The sequence below is a fragment of the Neophocaena asiaeorientalis genome, unplaced genomic scaffold (assembly GCF_003031525.2).
Source record: "Neophocaena asiaeorientalis asiaeorientalis breed wild unplaced genomic scaffold, Neophocaena_asiaeorientalis_V1.1 scaffold142, whole genome shotgun sequence".
Taxonomy (NCBI): domain Eukaryota; kingdom Metazoa; phylum Chordata; class Mammalia; order Artiodactyla; family Phocoenidae; genus Neophocaena; species Neophocaena asiaeorientalis.
This window is the reverse complement of record NW_020174563.1, coordinates 2,110,649-2,129,333: the sequence shown is the minus strand read 5'-3', so window position 1 is coordinate 2,129,333 and position 18,685 is coordinate 2,110,649. Positions and strand designations below refer to the sequence as shown.

The following is an 18,685-nucleotide window of genomic DNA, read 5'->3' as shown; positions in this document are numbered from 1 at the left end:
AAAGGCATTTTAAGCCATTACTTGCTTTATAGGAAATAAGTCAAAATACAGGCCACATGCAGGAGTTGCAATGAGGAGTTAAAGCTCGAATTCTATAGTGTGTATGTCAATGGTGGACACTGTAGGCTAAAACAACAACAAAAGTGTGAGGGGCTATGAAATGACAGTAAGATCAAAGTGGAATAACATAGGACTGAACACCCTCCCCCCAAAAAAATAACGCAAGAATTTCGTAAAAGACAATGACTAACATCTTCACTGATGGTAATAGGGTTAGCTCCCAAAGCCTCTTCAGGTAGTAACACCTCTGTTGGAAGTCACTGATTTTGCCAAGGGGAAGGGAGCAGGGTCCAATTTTATGGGTCCCTGAACTCGGGCAGCCTCCACCCTGGCATCCTAAAGTCCTGTGTGTTTCCTTATTGAAGTGTCCCAACATCTTCGCTGGGACCAGCATGTAGAGTGTGCTGATGGTTGGTGCTGATTCCCTTAGTTAAAATCCCTCGTTCTGATCCACTAGCCAGAGCTTAATTATATATCCACCTCATGGGCCTGGTTGAGCCCAGTGTAGAAACCTTCTCCAGTGTGACAGCGATTGTTTCATTGGCATGTTGTCTGTGGAAACTATGACAACACACCTACACAACAAATTGAGCTGATGTCTCATGGCTTTGGAGTTTCCTAGATGACCTTTAAGTGCAAGCAGACATTCTGACTCTGAAACTACTTCTATGCTGTTGTCCAACAAATATGCCTGTGCCTTCTGACGATATATTATGAAGCTCACAGGCATTCTTTTTATTCTCTCCAGAGACAAGTTAAAGAAATGAATTCCCTCCAGAGTGATTTCACCAAGCATCTAGCCACTGCAGACTCTTCCTTACTGCAAACTAATGTTGCCTTGGAGCTGATGAGTAAAAGCCATGAGGTAGAGGCAAAACTTGTTCTCTGGAAAATCAAAAAGCATTTAAATTATGTTTCGAGGAAACTATGAGATCGGCTAACCAATTTTTTCTCCAATATATGTCTTTTAGGTGGAAGAAAATATACCAGATGGTTAAGAGTGGTTGTCCCTTGGGGGAGGGGTGAATGATGTATCTTCTCTGTATCTATCTCTATTATCTAATTTGCCTGCAGTGAGTGAATGTTACTTTTGTAATAACAAAAAAAAATGTGGTGCTATTTTTAAAATCTCATTTTCATCTCTAAGCTGAATAAGGTCTGAGGATCTAATGTAAAGCAATATGACTAGTTAATAACACTATACATTGTATAATTGAAATTCGCTAAAAGAGAATTTAAATGTTCTCACCCCCACTCCCAAAAAAGTTAAGAGGATAAAATATGAGCTGATTGATGTGTTAACTCAGTGGGGGAATCCTTTCACAATGTATGCGTATGTCAAATCATCACTTCGTGCACTTTAAATACCTTACAATCGTGTGTCAATTATACCTCAGTAAAGCTGAAAAACAATTAAAAAATAAAATATCAGGCATACATTATTAACAGAAGACATTTAGGACTGGCAAAAGATGGACAACATTTCTTAGCAGCCCATTGGTCATTTTGAAAATATCTTTTATTATCGCTATTTCTAAATCAGAAAAAAGGTATTTTGGTTTAGTACAACTATACACTAATGATAATAATGAGCTTTTATAAAATCTATCAAAGCGGGTACCCACCATATGGAAAATGTTCAAAGTGGTGGTAAAACTTGGGAGAATGTTATCAGTGTCAGTATCTCAAGTAACCAAGGAATAATTGGTGTGCTGAGCAGGCTCGGAAAACAGTTTCTCATTGTTGCTTCCTGGAAACGTCATTTACGACAGAGGTCAAGAAAATGGCATATACGTGCTTTGCTTAAGTTGACACTACCTCTTGTTTACTTGGAAAATATAGGAATATGAAAAACTAGCTGTCACCTTAAATGAAGCAAGACACGAACTAAGTGACAAAGTGAGAGAACTTTCCAAATCGTCCAGTAAAGCATCCCTGGTGGGGGAGGCAGAGAAGCATGCGCAGTCTTTACAGGAGCTGGCAAGGCAGCTGGAGGAGTGAGTGGCTGACCTGACGGGTCTAACTGCAGGGGCCGCTGGAGCCTGGTGGGAAGGTCTCTCAGGGGGAGTGGGGTCTCCAGACCAGGGTGGAGGGCGGCACCCAGGGCCCAGGTCCGAACCCGACCAGCCGCAGGGGCCTGATTCCCAGCTGCATCTTTGGGGCAGAGCTGCAGAGCTTGCAGCCCCAAGTCTCCATCTGTCAAATGAATCGGGAGGTTAGGGGGCTCAGCTGCAGGCAGGGGGGCCGCTGGAGCCCTCTCCTGTGCCATTTTCTAGGATCAAGAGGAACACCAGTGGGGATGAGCTGGTACGCTGTGCCGTGGACGCTGCCACCGCCTATGAGAACATCCTCAATGCCATCAAAGCAGCCGAGGATGCAGCGGACAAGGCCACCAGCGCGTCTGAGGCTGCCCTCCAGGTGAGCACCTGCACTGGTACCTTTGCTCCAGGCACTCTGGAGACGACTCATTTTCCTATCTTCTTTCTGCATGCACCAAAGAATAGAAAAAAGCATTATTTTAGACCAGAATTTGTTATATAGAATAGACTCGAACTTGCTCTAGATATAAGTCATTTCTGTATATACTTGGCTGTTTGATAAATGTAGCCCACTTTTAAAAATCATTTGTAAAACCAGATAGAAATCACACTGATTATTGATTTTGAACCATGAAAGTATTATACCCTGCTTCTTACCAGGTATGTTTTTATGCTGTGACTGAGTATTGAGCATTAACATTTACCAAAGAAGAGAAATTTTTGTACACAATTTTATAACCATTTATTTCCTGTCATTTGTCTTACACCTGGGCATGTCTGTGGAGTCCTGTGGTATCTTACATGCATCATATAATATTCCTATGTCTAAAAATAAAGAACAAATTATTAATTATGAGAGAATTAGGGGACAGACCTCAGAAGGTTGAAGATTTTTATCTCCCGAAGATTAAAAGCCTAAAAACATTTTAACTCTGTCCTCCATTATTGCAGAGGGTATTGTACAAGCGACAGTGAGAAAATGAGAAGGTGTCACACAATTTGTCATTATATCAGCAGAGATGGGTCCGCCTCCCTAAGCCACAGACGTCTTCTTAGAGCCCTGACTGTATCTTTTAAGGAACAGTCTTTTTAAACCTCCTCCTTACCTTCTAACCTCATTCTTTGAAGATTAAAGATAAGGGCTTTGGGGTAGGATGAAAACTCTTACACTATATTTCCTAAGGTGTATAACATTTAAAGCTGATAAACACTTTGCTTTCAGACAGTGATAAAGGAAGATGTTCCAAGAAAAGCTAAAACCCTGAGTTCCAACAGCGATAAACTGTTAAATGAAGCCAAGATAACCCAGAAGAAGCTACAGCAAGGTACTGAGGGTTAGGGTGGAGGCTGGGATAGTCAAAGACTTGGAAACAACCTATGAGACCAGGAGAGGCAGCCCTAGAAGCAAACGCACTTCTTGAATCTCAGTGTCCATGCAAATGATACTTTGGAAACTCATAGCTGGGATGTGTCTACCCAATGTTCTAACATACACCAAATTAACTAGAACCTCATAAATCTAAGTAAATCTTGAGGCTGATAGGCCTGTTTCGGCCTGGCCTTGGGTTTGGGGGAGGGGATTCTTAGTTTAATCCCGTGTGGACCCACATAGCATTGAGGTATGTACGGTGCTGCTTTCTTACTTAAGGCCCAGGTAATTAGCTTCAGGTCATTAGAGCAACTGCTTCAAAATTTCTTAAGCCCTAAAATCTTAGCAACTGAAAGTACCAAAAATCACTACCACTATGGAGCATGAAGATTTTTAAATTTTTGTCTTTGAACTTTTTCTACTTATTTAATTTGATTTTTTTAAAAAATAATTAAACCATCTCGATCTCACCAAATTCCTGTGTTCAGAAAATGCTGTGTCTTGATTTTCTCTGGTCTCCTGTGGTCATTCATAGCTGAGCAGCCATCCAAGCTCATAGCCCTCACTTACCTTCTTAATCCTTTCAAAGCAGTTAGATGCCTTCTACCAGTAAATAAATATATTTATTTATTTATCTTTTTTCATTTTTAAAAATGAAAATGAAAAATAAATGTGAAAACAGGAAAAAGAAAATACAAAACAATAGTCATTTGCCTAGCAAATTTCAAAAATTAAAATTTCCTGGTATGACGTCTGCTCTCTTTATAAAATTTGAGCTAAGAGGTGAAGATATGTGTTTTTAAAAGGATTAGGATACAGGACTTGCCTGGCGGCCCAGTGGTTGAGAATCTGCCTGCCAATGCAGGGGACGTGGGTTTGAGCCCTGGTCCGGGAAGATCACACATGCTGCGGAGCAACTAAGCCCGTGTGCCACAACTACTGAGCCTGTGCTCTAGAGCCCATGAGCCACAACTACTGAGCCCGCATGCCACAACTACTGAAGCCTGCGTGCCTAGAGCCCGTGCTTCACAACAAGAGAAGCCACTGCAGTGAGAAGACCGCTCACCGCAACGAAGAGTAGCCTCCCTCGCTGCAACTAGAGAAAGCCGGCACGCAGCAACAAAGTCCCAATGCAGCCAATTAATGAATGAATGAATGCATGAATGCATGCATGCATGCATATGAACTTAAAAACAAAAGGATTAGGATACTAACTACATTGTTATTTAAACCAGTCCTGGAATCACAGTTTAAGCCATATATCGTCAACTTGATCTTAAAGCATTCACTGGTCATTTTCCATGACCCCAAAGTGGCAATATTATCAGCTAGGAATGTCTATGAACTCTGTTCCTTTCACTAAAAGTCCTTAAATTTGTTTGGAAATGAGCAGAAACAATGCCTACTGTGTGTGTGAGTTTGCTTCAGTGAGGCTCTCTTAACAACACTCCTTTACTGTACTTTTGACTGAAGGGGCATCCCTTATGCATTATTCATTCATTTGTTCATTCAGTCGTTTGTTCCATAAATACATACTAATATTAAGCCCCAGTGAGTGCCAGACATGGCACTATGTGCTGGGACACAGCAGCGAACAAGACAGACACATCCCTTTTCTTTGCTAAGCAGAGACTTTCACCCTGAGCAGAGTGGAAGTTAAGCCTCCCTCTGAGTTATTACGCCTCTCCCTTTCCTCATGTGCATTTCCAAGGAGCCTGGTAACACAGGCTCTATATGCTCCTGGCCTCTGTAACTGGAGGACCTGTGGGTCTAGGTGCATGCAGTGGGCATCTCGGGGATGACTGCTAAGATGCAGGTCTGCTCAGTGCTGTGCAGACCGTGGCTACTTCAGGGGTCACCAATACCCACGGAGGATCAAGATCTTTAGGGTAATTGCCTCTTGCTGCTTTATTTTATTTTAGAAATCAGTCCGGCTCTCAACAACCTGCAGCAAACTCTGAAAATTATGACCGTTCAGAAAGGACTGGTAGACACCAATCTCACGACCATCCGCGATGATCTTCGTGGGATACAGAGAGGTCAGCAGCTCCCTAACCCACTGGACTTGGCTTCTTTTGTCAAACATTTTAGATACTTACCCCTCCCTGTTTGTGTGTGCATTAGATGACATCGATGGTATAATCAATAGTGCAAAGAGCATGGTCAGAAATGCCAACGACATCACAAATGATGTTCTAAATGGGCTCAACCCCATTCAGACAGACGTGGAAAGAATTAAGGATACCTATGGGAGCACCGGGAGTGAAGACTTCAACAAGGCTCTCACCGATGCAGATAATTCAGGTAGCAGGCATTCTCTGCCCAGGACATATTATCCATTTTCTCCATCAGTATGTGCTTTGGTCAGTTTTAATTTTTCCCCGGTAAAGTCTGATCTTAGAAATTAAAATATTAAAAACAACTTCACATAATCCATTCAAAGAGTATGGCTATTCTGTTAGTTAAAAGGACCAAGTAGGATTTTTGAAAAAAATCCATGAACATTGCTATTGATTTTCCCTTTTATAGAGTGGAGATATAGGTCCCTGAACCATGAGGAATTGAATTATTATTAATATTAAAGATCAAAAAGCAAAGATTTATTTTTTTATAGTGGTCAAGAAAGATAATTTGATATTTAGATTGCAGAATAAGATCCATGATGTATTTATATAGAAATATGTATAATATATATTTCTATAATACAGAAACTGTATTACCTGATTCTGAGTCATCCTGTCCAACGTTTGGGACCCAGACATACCACTTGACAAGTACTATCAATGAGAACATCTGTATTTAACCTTTTCTCAACTCACAGTGATAAATGTCTGTTTTGTAATCTCACCAACAGTAAAGAAATTAACCAACAAACTGCCTGATCTTTTGAGCAAGATTGAAAGTATCAACCAACAGCTGTTGCCACTGGGCAACATCTCTGACAACATGGACCGCATACGGGAGCTAATTCAGCAGGCCAGAGATGCTGCGAATAAGGTGGGTGTGTCCCCACATTGCCAGGCACCAAGGCTCATTCTTTGATAAGTTACTCCATTCATTAGGAAAGGAAAGGTACCTATGTACTCAAGAACTGGTTGTCTTTATTTATATTTTGGCTGCGTTGCGTCTTTGTTGCTGTGCGCAAGCTTTCTCTAGTTGAGGCGAGCGGGGGCCACTCTTTGTTGCGGTGCGTGAGCTTCTCATTGTGGTGGCTTCTCTCGTAGCGGAGCATGGACTCTAGGCGCGCAGGCTTCAGTAGCTGTGGTGCATGGGCTCGGTAGTTGCGGCTCACCGGCTCTAGAGCACATGCTCCGTAGTTGTGGGCTTAGTTGCTCTGCAGCATGTGAGATCTTCCTTCCTGGACCAGGAATCGAACCTGTGTCCCCTCCATTGGCAGGCAGATTCTCAACCACTGCGCCCAAGTCCCCTGGTTGTCTTTCTTGCCATAATTCTTTGGTTGCGCCCAATGTACAAGTTCATTTCCTCCTGTCATCCTTCAAAAGTACACGTCATCTTCATCCCTCAGATGGTCTAGTACATCAAGGACCTGGAGCAGTTTCCTTCTCACTGACTCATGCAGACAGGAAGCAGGATTCTCCTCCAGGCTCCAGTTGGTAAAGTGTTATTGCAAGTTCGAGTAAGGGTTCTGTGATTGGAACGTGCAGATATGATACTGAACAAGACCTACCTTCTCATTTTAACTTGGAAGTTGTAGAATCCACTTTTATTGAGGATGGAGGAATGGTTCCTACCAACATGAGCAGTGTTCTGAATAGGAGATTACAGCAATTTTCCTTCATTGGAAAATTCCATCAGCCTTTCTAATTTTAATCTGACATTATTTACTTGAATTCCTTACGCTTCTCCCTCACAATTTGTTTTATCCTAAAATAATGTAAATGAAATATCTTGTATTTTTCAGCCACCTCCCTATGAGATATTTGGAGATAGAGAGTTGGAAAGCCAAGTCAGAATATCACTGCCCTGGAGGCACCATGGTTGATTTCCAGGCTCAATATTACGTCTTTTGAGCCTCAAAAGCTGCCTTTTCTTTTAGGAAAGAGAATGACTCCCAACACAAAATTTTTAGCAGAAAAACAAAGAGCCTAAGGCACAGTTTGGCAGAAACTACCCTCTTCATAGCTATACACATCTTATAAAAAGCAAATGAAAAAGCGTGTTTCTAGCTTTTGCCCTTCTATGTTCGTTCACTAATTTACTGAACATAATTTGAAGTGTATAAATAGCACAGTGGCTTAGAACTGGTTAACCGAGGCAGACTACCTTGTTTTGATCTCTGCTCTGTCACTTACGAAAATAAGACTAGTTACAGTTTATAGATAAATGATATTTAGTAAAAATATTAAAACACACGTGAGAAGCTGGGCGTGGGAATCCAAATCCAGCGTAGTGGTGACCTCTGAGAAGGGAGAGCAGACTGGGAACAGGGTGGGATACATGATGGGATTCAGTCATAGCAGTAATGCTTAATTTCTTAAGAAGGTCGTGCATATGCAGGTGTAGTCTCTTTTTTTGTGTTCATAAAATTTTTTTTGAATTTTATTTTATTTTTTTATACAGCAGGTTCTAATTAGTTATCAATTTAATACATATTAGTCTATATATGTCAATCCTAATCTCCCAATTCATCAGCCCCCCCACCTCCCCCCACCACTTTCTCCCCTTGGTGTCCATACATTTGTTCTCTACATTGTGGTGCTGAATTCTCTTAGCTTTTGCTTGTCTGTAAAGCTTTTGATTTCTCTGTCGAATCTGAATGAGATCCTTGCTGGGTAGAGTAATCTTGGTTGTAGGTTCTTCCCTTTCATCACTTTAAATATATCATGCCACTCCCTTCTGGCTTGTAGAGTTTCTGCTGAGAAGTCAGCTGTTAAGCTTATGGGAATTCCCTTGTATGTTATTTGTCATTTTTCCCTTGTTGCTTTCAATAATTTTTCTTTCTCTTTAATTTTTGTCAGTTTGATTATTATATGTCTCAGCATGTTTCTCCTTGGGTTTATCCTGCATGGGACTCTCTGCACGTCCTGGACTTGGGTGGCTATTCCCTTGCCCATGTTAGGGAAGTTTTCAATTATAATCTCTTCAAATATTTTCTTGGGTCCTTTCTCTCTCTCTTCTCCTTCTGGGACCCCTATAATGCAAATGTTGTTGCATTTAATGTTGTCCCAGAAGTCTCTTAGGCTGTCTTCATTTCTTTTTATTCTTTTTTCTTTATTCTGTTCCGTGGCAGTGAATTTCACCATTCTGTCTTCCAGGTCACTTATCCGTTCTTCTGCCTCAGTTATTCTGCTATTGATTCCTTCTAGTGTATTTTTCATTTCAGTGATTGTATTGTTCATCTCTGTTTGTTTGTTCTTTAATTCTTCTAGGTATTTATTCTTTAATTCTTCCAGGTCTTTGTTAAACATTTCTTGCATCTTCTCGATCTTTGCCTGCATTGTTTTTCTGAGGTCCTGGATCATCTTCACTGTCATTATTCTGAATTCTTTTTCTGGAAGGTTGCCTGTCTCCACTTCATTTAGTTGTTATTCTGGGGTTTTATCTTGTTCCTTCATCTGGTATATAGCCCTCTGCCTTTTCATCTTGTCTATCTTTCTGTGAATGTGGTTTTTGCTCCACAGGCTGCAGGATTGTAGTTCTTCTTGCTTCTGCTGTCTGCCCTCTGGTGGATGAGGCTGTCTAAGAGGCTTGTCCATAAAATGTTTTCTTAATTAAAAAAAAATTTTAATGAGTAGTTTTCCAGGTGACAAAAGGGAGAAGGGCATGGATAGACTCAGGATGTGTGGGGTATATGGAGGGTAGAGGGCTAGTAGAAGAGAAGGGCATAAAATGAGCCTGTGAGTGTAGGGGAGGGGAGCTCCATCGGTCGTGGGCACCTTGGAGAGACTACAGCTCATGCATCACTAAGCCCCCCTGCCTGATGCCTTGCATATACAAGGTCCTCCATAAGTACTTAAATGCTTGGGAGATAAAATGTAGAGTTGGTGTAAGTATCATTCCTAGAGTTATTCTTTAGATCGTTAGAGAATATTTATTTTCTGTGTTTTTAATGCAGAGCTACCCAAGGGGGTCCAAAGACCAGAGCTAGTCAGAGAACTTGAATTACTGCTCCGTTATATATAAGTACAAAATTGAGAGTAAATGTTTAGAAACTTTCAATAATTTGAATTGCTTCAACATCCAAGCATGGGATCAGTGGATGTGTATTTTGCATACCTCCTTTATTTCATTTTTTAGTAATTTAATTTCTCATATATTTTATAAAAGTATTGATCCAGGGAAGAGTCAAGGGAAAAAAGTAGTCTTTCACCCTGAGTTTAAGACACATATTCTAGAGAACCCTGATGCACATATTTTTAAGGACTGAATGCCTGTAATAAATGCAGATATAACAGGTAATATGTTAATGGCAAAAGATTCCTTAAAGAGTTCTGTTTTAAAAAAAATATTTTTGATGTATTGTACATCTACTGTATGCCAGGTATCATGCTAAGTGCTTCCATATATGTTAGCTCATTTGCACAAAAACCTTCTAGGCTTGGAATAGTAATAATAATTATTATATTTATATAATATTCATCTTATATATTAATAGGGCTATAATACCTATTAGTAAGGCTAATATAATAATATAACCTTATTAATAATATTTTGCATATAATGTAGTTTTATATTATACTATAATATATAATAATATTAATAATAGGATTTTAATATTGTATTAACCCTATTAGTATGTATTATAACCCTATAAATACAATACCCTATATTATAATAATATATTATCTAAAGCCCATATTATTCTGTATATTAATATATTATTACTATGATAGAAATATTTTAACAGTGGGGTTAATACAAATGGATATTATAGCCATCATAGTGACAATAATAGTAATAATTTATGATGATTACTGTTGCTGGCACAGAGGACTAAACGCGCTTCCCAAAGCCCCTCGGCTGAGGCAGGAAGAACACAAATGCTTTATTCCCCATGCAGCTGAGTGTAGACTCCAGGCCTAGGAGGCATCCACACTCCTTTGCTCCCTATCATAATAACTTGGGAGCAGCTACTCACAAGCCACCACCTTGAGCACCCTCACCTTCCTCATCTGGAACAGCTAACACCCTGGATCTTGTCCCTCGCAGGTCGCCATCCCCATGAGGTTCAACGGTAAATCTGGAGTGGAAGTGCGGCTGCCAAATGACCTGGAGGATTTGAAAGGATACACATCTCTTTCTTTGTTTCTCCAAAGACCTGAATCAACAGAAAGTGGGGGGACCGAGAATATGTTTGTGATGTACCTCGGAAATAAAGATGTAAGTATTGCTTTGACGTTCCTCTTGTTTTTAAAACAGAATATGGTTTTTGAGATGCGTGACACGACTGTGTCACTGCCATTGACGCAGCAGGAGGAAATGCCGTCGCCTCTGATGGCTCCACAGGGGGATCTCCCGTCAATTACCGATTGTCCTTGGCTGGGGGATCGAGAGGCCTGGCCTGATGGGCCCGGCATGTGGGCACACATGTATGTACACGTGAGCACGTCCACATCTGGGGTTGAAGATCAGCACCCCTCCCCTTACAGCCAGGGCTGCAGTACCAAGGCTTCATGGAGATCAGAGTAGTTCTTCCTCATAGTGCTGGACTCTGTCCTCTTCTCAGGGCGCCCAGCCGCAGACCCTTCCACGTGTCTGGGGTGGTGACCATCTGTGAATGAGGCCTAGAGTGAAATGCAGCCTCTCCTGCCGCATTAGTAAGAAATACAGTTGCCCCATCTCTATAATTCTAAATTCTTTAAACCACCACTGTTACAGGCATTTCAAATAGTTTATTTTAGCTTTTAATCCCTCCTCTTAAAATACATCTATTCTACCTAAGTGTCAGAGGAAAAGGTAATCACTGACTAGGTTATTCTACATGATTGGAAAAGAAATTCCTGAAACATGGTTCTCAGAAATTCTGGGCAATTAGGAAATGGTTGGCTGTCACTGTGGACTTCGTATTTAAGGATTCCTAAAATCAGCACTATTACTGGTCACCCATTCATGCTTCAAGGTATTGGGACTTTATTTGTAACTTTCTTATGACATGACTTTTTGCTTTGTATTATGGCAAAATGCACATGACTGCTCCCTCAGCAAATGTATACCATATACCTACTAGGTACCATACCCTGTATTTATGATAAACAAAAATTTGTTTCCTGAATGTACTTAATGTACACTTAAAACAGGTTAAAATGGTAAATTTCATGTTGTTATATATTTTACCACAGTTTTCAAAAATTTGTTTTTACCTAAGGTGCTCACATTCTAACAGGGAAGTAAGGTACATACGTCGCTGACCGTGATAACACAGGGTGAACAGGCATGCCCAGAGTGTTGAGGGGACCTTGTATGGGGCTGGAATAACGTACATGGTTTATCTCCCTTACCAGAACAAAATGGAATGGAGGCCTGAACCCGTATATGGTTCATCTTTATGTCAGGTGCTTGGCAAATATTTGCAGATTGAGAGAATGGAGGAGTGGATAAATCAGTGCCCTCATGATAATGAGAGCAAAAACAGCGCAGACATTGTCAATTAACTGTGCTGTCTGTATTATCTTATACCAGGGTGCACCTCATGCATTCTGTCTGCCCAGGATGAACTGAATGAAAGCTGTTAGTTATTAGAAATGCGCTCTCTTGGGATGGGAAGTTGAGAGAATTCAGTATGTGAAGTGCTCTGAGGTGGCCTTTTTGTCTCCAGGCCTCCAGGGACTACATAGGCATGGCAGTCGTAGATGGCCAGCTCACGAGTGTCTACAACCTGGGAGGACGCGAGGCTGAACTCCAAGTGGGCCAGACCCTGACCAGGAGCGAAACTCAGGAGGCAGTTATGGACCGGGTGAAATTCCAGAGGTGCGAGTCTGATTGGTTACTGCTCTTTGTTAATCTGACCTACACTCGCCAAACTTTCATTGTATGCATTTCTGAACCCCATTTTTAGTATTTTGGCTTTGATTTCTTTCATCTTCTCATAAATTTTTATATAACTTTATTATCTAATTTATTTTTAAACAGAATTTATCAGTTTGCAAGGCTTAATTACACCCGAAAAGCCACATCCAGTAAGCCAGAAACACCTCAATTCCATGACATGGATAGTGGGGATAGCAACACGCTCCTTGATTTGGACCCTGAAAATGTTGTATTTTATGTTGGAGGTTACCCGTCTGATTTTAGAGTAAGTGTGAATGTTTTTTCACGGAATGAAAATATTTAAAATTTAATTTGGCATAATGATGTTTTAATCAGTTATATACAAAGTGGATTTAACTATGTATTCTTACAGGATATCCAGTGACAATGGCTAACACTCATTGAGTTCTTTTATGTGCAGTGATCTAGGCTTAAGTATATTAATTTAAACAAGCATCACTATCTTTCCTATTTCACAGATGAGGAAACTGAAACAGAGAGGTTGAATAACCTGCCCAAGATCAGACAGCTAGAAAATAGCAAAGCCAGAGTATCTGGCTCTAGGGTCAACATGCTTACCCGCTATGTTATGTTGATGGTTAAAAGTGATAGAGTTATACTGTTTCCTGGTCAGCCTGTTCATTGTCCTTTGTTCAATTAGTGGAAGATTTTTTGGTTTTGTTTTTTTTAGCTTCCTAGTAGACTGAGATTCCCTCCATACAAAGGTTGTATTGAATTAGATGACCTCAATGAAAATGTTCTGAGCTTGTACAACTTCAAAAAGACTTTCAATCTCAACACGACAAAAGTGGAGCCTTGTAGAAGGTAAATAAAACCTATAAGCTGGTGTCTCTTTGTGATTTCGGTAGCTTGCAGTTATATTACATAAAATGTGTGTAATTGTTATTTAAGGAATGTAAATTAAATAAGAAAAAGTCTTTTCCTTATTTGTATAAAATATTAGATTATAGAATTTTCTCAATTTTGAAAAAATAAATCTTTCTTCAATTTTTGGTGCCTCCTACCACAAAATATTCAGCATTAGTTGGTACCTGATTTAGGCACAGACTATTTATTTACTGTAAACGTCAAAAAAAAAATCGTGGTCCATAAAGTACACCATGACTTTGGCATATGAACCTATTTGAAAGTTGCTGCCTTGAGCTCCTGACCTACCCTATAGTTTAAAAGATTTGGAAGATTCTAATACGAGACAGACTGAGTATTTACTACTCAGAACAAAATTATATTTCAAGTTAATAATTTCTTATATTGCAAGATCTTCAGCTGCTGGGCCACATCTTCCTAAGTAGACATTTTCAAAAGGGAATCCTGAATAGTATCCCTAGGGTTGAGCTAGGGTTTGATCATCATAGAGTGTAAGGGCACATCCAGGAGAAATAGTGGGCTGTGGTGACCTAAATGGGAAGGAAATCCAAAAAAGAGGGAATATATGTATATGTATAGCTGATTCACTTTGCTGTACAGTAGAAACTAACACAACATTATAAAGCAACTATACTCCAACAAAAATTTTTTTAAAAAGATGTTTCTTCTTCTTTAACAAAATCATGACAACTCGATTGCATGGGCTTTGCTCCCTTTTTCCTCTCGTATTAATAAGAACACTTTCCTGGCAGTCCTTTGCTGCTGTGTTCTAACTTACCATGATTGGTGTTCACAGGAGAAAGGAAGAATCAGACAAAAATTATTTTGAAGGTACAGGCTATGCTCGAGTTCCAACTCAACCAAATGCTCCCTTCCCAACCTTTGGACAGACAATTCAGACCACCGTGGATAGAGGTTTGCTGTTCTTTGCAGAAAACCAGGTAATCTATAACAAGCATCCAGATACTACCAAATATGTCCATTCATTTGAGCAATTTGGGGGTAACTGGGTTATTACAAACAACCAACGGATCTGAAAAACAATGTGTGAATGTTAGCTGCATTCTTTCCCTTGGCCCAATTCTACTTTCTTTGCCTGTGCGAGTGTGTGTTTTAGTAAGGCAAGTAATCCGTAACTTGAGAAGATGCCACCAAAATGTGGGAGAAATTGCCCCTTTCCCATTCTTTTGTGTTGTCAGTTTTATTCTTTGAAAACTACTATCTGCCTAGTAATCTACTTATTTTCTGCCTAAAAAACGTAAAAAGACCTCCTGGGGTCTCTGAAAGACTGTTTGACCTCCTGCTGTTTGGTTCTTGGTCGGACTGTTTCCAGGCTGTATGGGATTTTGTCTCTGTCTGACCCTTGACTTGCCAGGTCTAGGAAGCTTCTCTGTTTTCAAGCAGCTAAGGTTCCTAGAGGCCATACTTAAGTCTCCTAGTTTAGGAAAGACCAAAAGTGACCATCTATGAGTGATCGTCAGCGCCATCTGCTGGTAGATGGTGCTGGACTTAACCTCTCCCGAGAGCAGAGTGCTTCTGTAGCTGCTGCGTAGGTAGTATTTGTGGAGAAATGTGGATCAGCCCGTGGGATCTCCCGTCTGAGAATGCAGGATTGATATGGAGCTTGGGATTTTACCAGACCCTTCTGTCTGCAGGGTAGTGACACAGACCTGGTCCAACTCTCCTCTCTGGGGTTGGTCTGGACTCCTCAGGAGATTCCAAGGCTGAACCAGTTCTGATGGTTTGGGGAGGTCCTGACCTGCCGGAAGAATGCAGAGAGCTGAGCAGTCACACAGCATCTTCAGAGCAAGGCAGTTGTTTTCCAGAACAAGGTCTTCTTTGTATTACATTTCGAAGTTCTGGGAGACTAAGAACAAGAAATACTACTTATAGTAGAAGAAAACTTATGAAATGCCATTAGTAACCAGATAAGAGAAAATTATCTCCAGTGCTGCTGTTAAGTAGGATGCAATTCTATTATTTATGGGTGTGATGAACCCTCACTGGCTTCTAAGAGCAAGGTTTAGGATCCAGATAAGGACTGATTTTCCTTTTAGGTAAGGACTCTGGAAGTAGACTTCAAAGAGAGTTTCATCAGGAAACTGTGTAAGAGCCAACTTTCAAGTCCTATACCAGACATTCTTCAGCTTACCCTTCCACTAAGGAAATGGTTGGCTCAAGTATGTGCCTTACACCATGATGGGGATGCAATTATGACCCCTAGTAGGTTTGTGGCTGGCTCAGCAAGGTGATTAGTAACGAGAGAGAGAGAAAGAAGAGAACAGGGTGAAGGGCAGAGAGACAGACTTGGGAGTCATGTAGAACCTAAGTTCTGTTAGAGATATTCTGAATTTGAGATATCTGTGAGGCATGCAAGCAATAGCAATTAGGCAATCAGATGTACAGACCTGGCCCTGAAAAGACAGGTCTAGGCTGGAGAAAAATATTTGGGCTCATGGGCACACCTGAATTGGAACCACAGAAGTGACTGTGATTGCCAAGGCAAAGAGAGTAGTGGCAGGGAAGAGGCCCTATTTGGGGTCCCCAAGCAACACTTAAGTGAAAGCTAGAGGAGACATAGGAATATGTCAGAAAACACATGGTGGAAAATGTTTGGAGTTTGAGGAAGACCCTATCTCTCTCCGACAGGTAGCAGTCATATTTTCAAATGATATTAATGATCTGTAGCTTTTCAGTTTCCATTTTTACATGCTGGTTATAGATTGTTATAAAACAAAATTGTGACAATAGCTAGCATTTATTGTTTCCTTCCTGTGTGCCAACCACTGTATATGATGCGTAACATGATTTGCAAGATTTACCCGTCATACCCATCCTCGGAGTTGGATATTACAGCACTATTGTTCCTTTGGACTAAAGAGGCAGCTGAAGCTGAGAGCAGTCTGGAATTTGAGAGCATCCCTGGTTCCAGCGTTCTAGCTCTTCCCGAGTCTCATGGTAATCTACATTGTTTCCGTGCTCTAGGACCGCTTCATATCTCTAAATATAGAAGATGGCAGTCTCATGGTGCGATACAAACTGAATTCAGAGCAACCAAAAGAAAAAGGAATTAGAGGCATCATAAACGACGGGAAAGATCATTTGGTATATCCTTCGAGTCTGTTTATTTGAATTGTTAAATGTTCTCAGTCCTTAAGTCAGTACTCAGAACCCTTTTCTATTACCAGATGAACTTATAGTTATTAACTGAGAGACACGTCCTTTTAAAATCTGAACATTTTGGGCATGAAATATGTAATATCTGTGTGGCACAGATAAAACATGATTAATTTCAAATGCAAACATTTTGGGAATTCCCTGGTGGTCCAGTGGTTAGGGCCCTCCGCTTTCACTGCCGAGAGCACAGTTTTGATCCCTGGTCAAAGAACTAAGACCCTGCAAGCCGCATGGCACAGCCAAAAATAACAAAATTTAAAAAAAAAAAAAAAAGCACACATTTCTATTTAAGTGTTTTAATAATTTTATGCAAATGAGCTACTGCTCGGAGCCCATGTATATATACCACGTATATAAATGAACCTGAAGGAAGGCAAACACATAATCCCTCTGAACCACTGTGAATAGGATTCTTTTATTTCTCATTGCTTGCTGATTCATCTCTCCTTTATCTCAGATTCTGATCAAAATTGGAAAAGCCCAAAAACTTATGCGGATAAACGTGGACTCTCAAAGCATTAAAATTGAAGGTGATATACTTGATTTCAGCACATATTATCTGGGAGGAATTCCAATTTCAATCAGGGAAAGGTAAGATGATTTTTTTCTTTGAAAGAAGCAGATCACCTCTTTTCAGAGTTATGATTGCTCCTGATTAGTCTACGTTTTTTTTTTAACGTAGATTTTATTTATTTACTTTTGGCTGCGTTGGGTCTTCGTTGCTGCGTGCGGGCTTTCTCTAGTTGCGGCGAGTGGGGGCTACTCTTCCTTGCGGTGCGCAGGCTTCTCATTGTGGTGGCTTCTCTTGCTGCAGAGCACAGGCTCTAGGTGCACGGGCTTCAGTAGCTGCGGTGCGTGGGCTCAGTAGTTGTGGCTCACGGGCTTAGTTACTCTGTGGCATGTGGGATCTTCCCTGGCTTGAACCCAAGTCCCCCGCACTGGCAGGTGGATTCTTAACCACAGCGCCACCAGGGAAGTGGTAGGGTCTACCTTTTTTAAATTCTAGCAAAAAGCAAACACAAAGAATTAACTTTTCAGGATTAACAGTGTTAGCCAACAGAGTAAAACAGGCTGTGAATACTGGATAACCGGACTGGCCATTTGAAAGAGGCTGGCCGGGGGGGAATTGTGTGCCACCCCCCCCCCATTGTCATTCCTGGGAGGAGAGAATCCATGAGGAGTAGGCTTGGTGTTGACAACGCTGCCAGTAAGAACAGGGGCTGTGGCCTGGGGCCCTTGAAGACACAGAGGAGAGAGCAGGTAGCCCCTGGCCTGACAGGCGGCCCTGGACACTGAAAGCTGGGGCCACTCCTTCAGGAAGTACCTCCTAGGATGGAAGGCACATCTGTATCACCTGCCCCCTTACGTTTATTGAACATGGACCAGGGGCCTAACTGTTTCTTGGATGAGTGAGTACATGAATGAATTAAATTAATTTGAATGGAAGTAAAGCCTAACCTGAATGAGAAAAACGAACACCACTTTGAGGATACACTTAAAAATAACTTTTACATTTTATTAATATGTGTGCATCCTACAGAAAAGGCTTTTAGATAGCTGGCAATGATGTGTGTGGTACAGCCTCATGACTAAGCTAAGAGCGCTCCCAAACGTTTGGTGATGATTACTTTTATACAAGATCTGAGGCAAGTTAACTCTCTTGCTGTTATTAGTCAGTTGGAAGAGCACTGGGTGTGACGTATGAGGCCTTGTGCAAAGGCGGTCTTTCTTCTCAATTCCTTACATGTTTGAGCAGCTGTCCAGCCTCAGGATGGAGGCACTAATCTTTGTGTTACAGTTGTTAGGGGTTGCCCCCCAAGACAGAAATATGGGTGAGAGAGTTCAGCACTTTGATAGAGTTTGGGAGTGAGTATCTTTACTCCCTAGATTCCTTGAAGTGGAAGGGACCGTGCAGATGGTGGTATGTAACCTCTGAACTTTACTGAAGAAATTGAAAGCCAAAGAGGTGATATTAATATTTAATATTATCAGTGTTAAATAGCAATTCAACTGTGAATAGCTAGTTATGAATGGCCAATAATCTTGGTTTTATTCAATTAAGTATAATAAATAGAGTAACCTCAGGTAGCACCATGGCACGCATCTGAGGCTATCATTTATTTGTTCATTATACAAGCGCTCACTGGGTGTCTAGTGACGTCAG

The 18,685-nt window shown here is 40.9% G+C and overlaps 1 protein-coding gene across 3 annotated transcripts in view; it reads left to right on the top strand.

Moving 5' to 3' along the window:
* The window catches only part of LAMA3 (laminin subunit alpha 3), a 233,798-nt gene that overhangs the window by 186,646 nt on the left and 28,467 nt on the right, over positions 1-18,685 (top strand). For all 3 annotated transcript variants that reach the window (XM_024757935.1, XM_024757934.1, XM_024757936.1), the window contains 14 exons: positions 809-925; positions 1,903-2,057; positions 2,337-2,478; positions 3,322-3,424; positions 5,391-5,507; positions 5,593-5,772; positions 6,323-6,465; positions 10,639-10,809; positions 12,245-12,396; positions 12,559-12,721; positions 13,148-13,281; positions 14,141-14,285; positions 16,330-16,449; positions 16,979-17,112. In XM_024757935.1, coding sequence (XP_024613703.1) covers positions 809-925; positions 1,903-2,057; positions 2,337-2,478; positions 3,322-3,424; positions 5,391-5,507; positions 5,593-5,772; positions 6,323-6,465; positions 10,639-10,809; positions 12,245-12,396; positions 12,559-12,721; positions 13,148-13,281; positions 14,141-14,285; positions 16,330-16,449; positions 16,979-17,112 — 1,976 coding nt within the window. The remainder of the gene's footprint in view (positions 1-808; positions 926-1,902; positions 2,058-2,336; positions 2,479-3,321; positions 3,425-5,390; positions 5,508-5,592; positions 5,773-6,322; positions 6,466-10,638; positions 10,810-12,244; positions 12,397-12,558; positions 12,722-13,147; positions 13,282-14,140; positions 14,286-16,329; positions 16,450-16,978; positions 17,113-18,685) is intronic.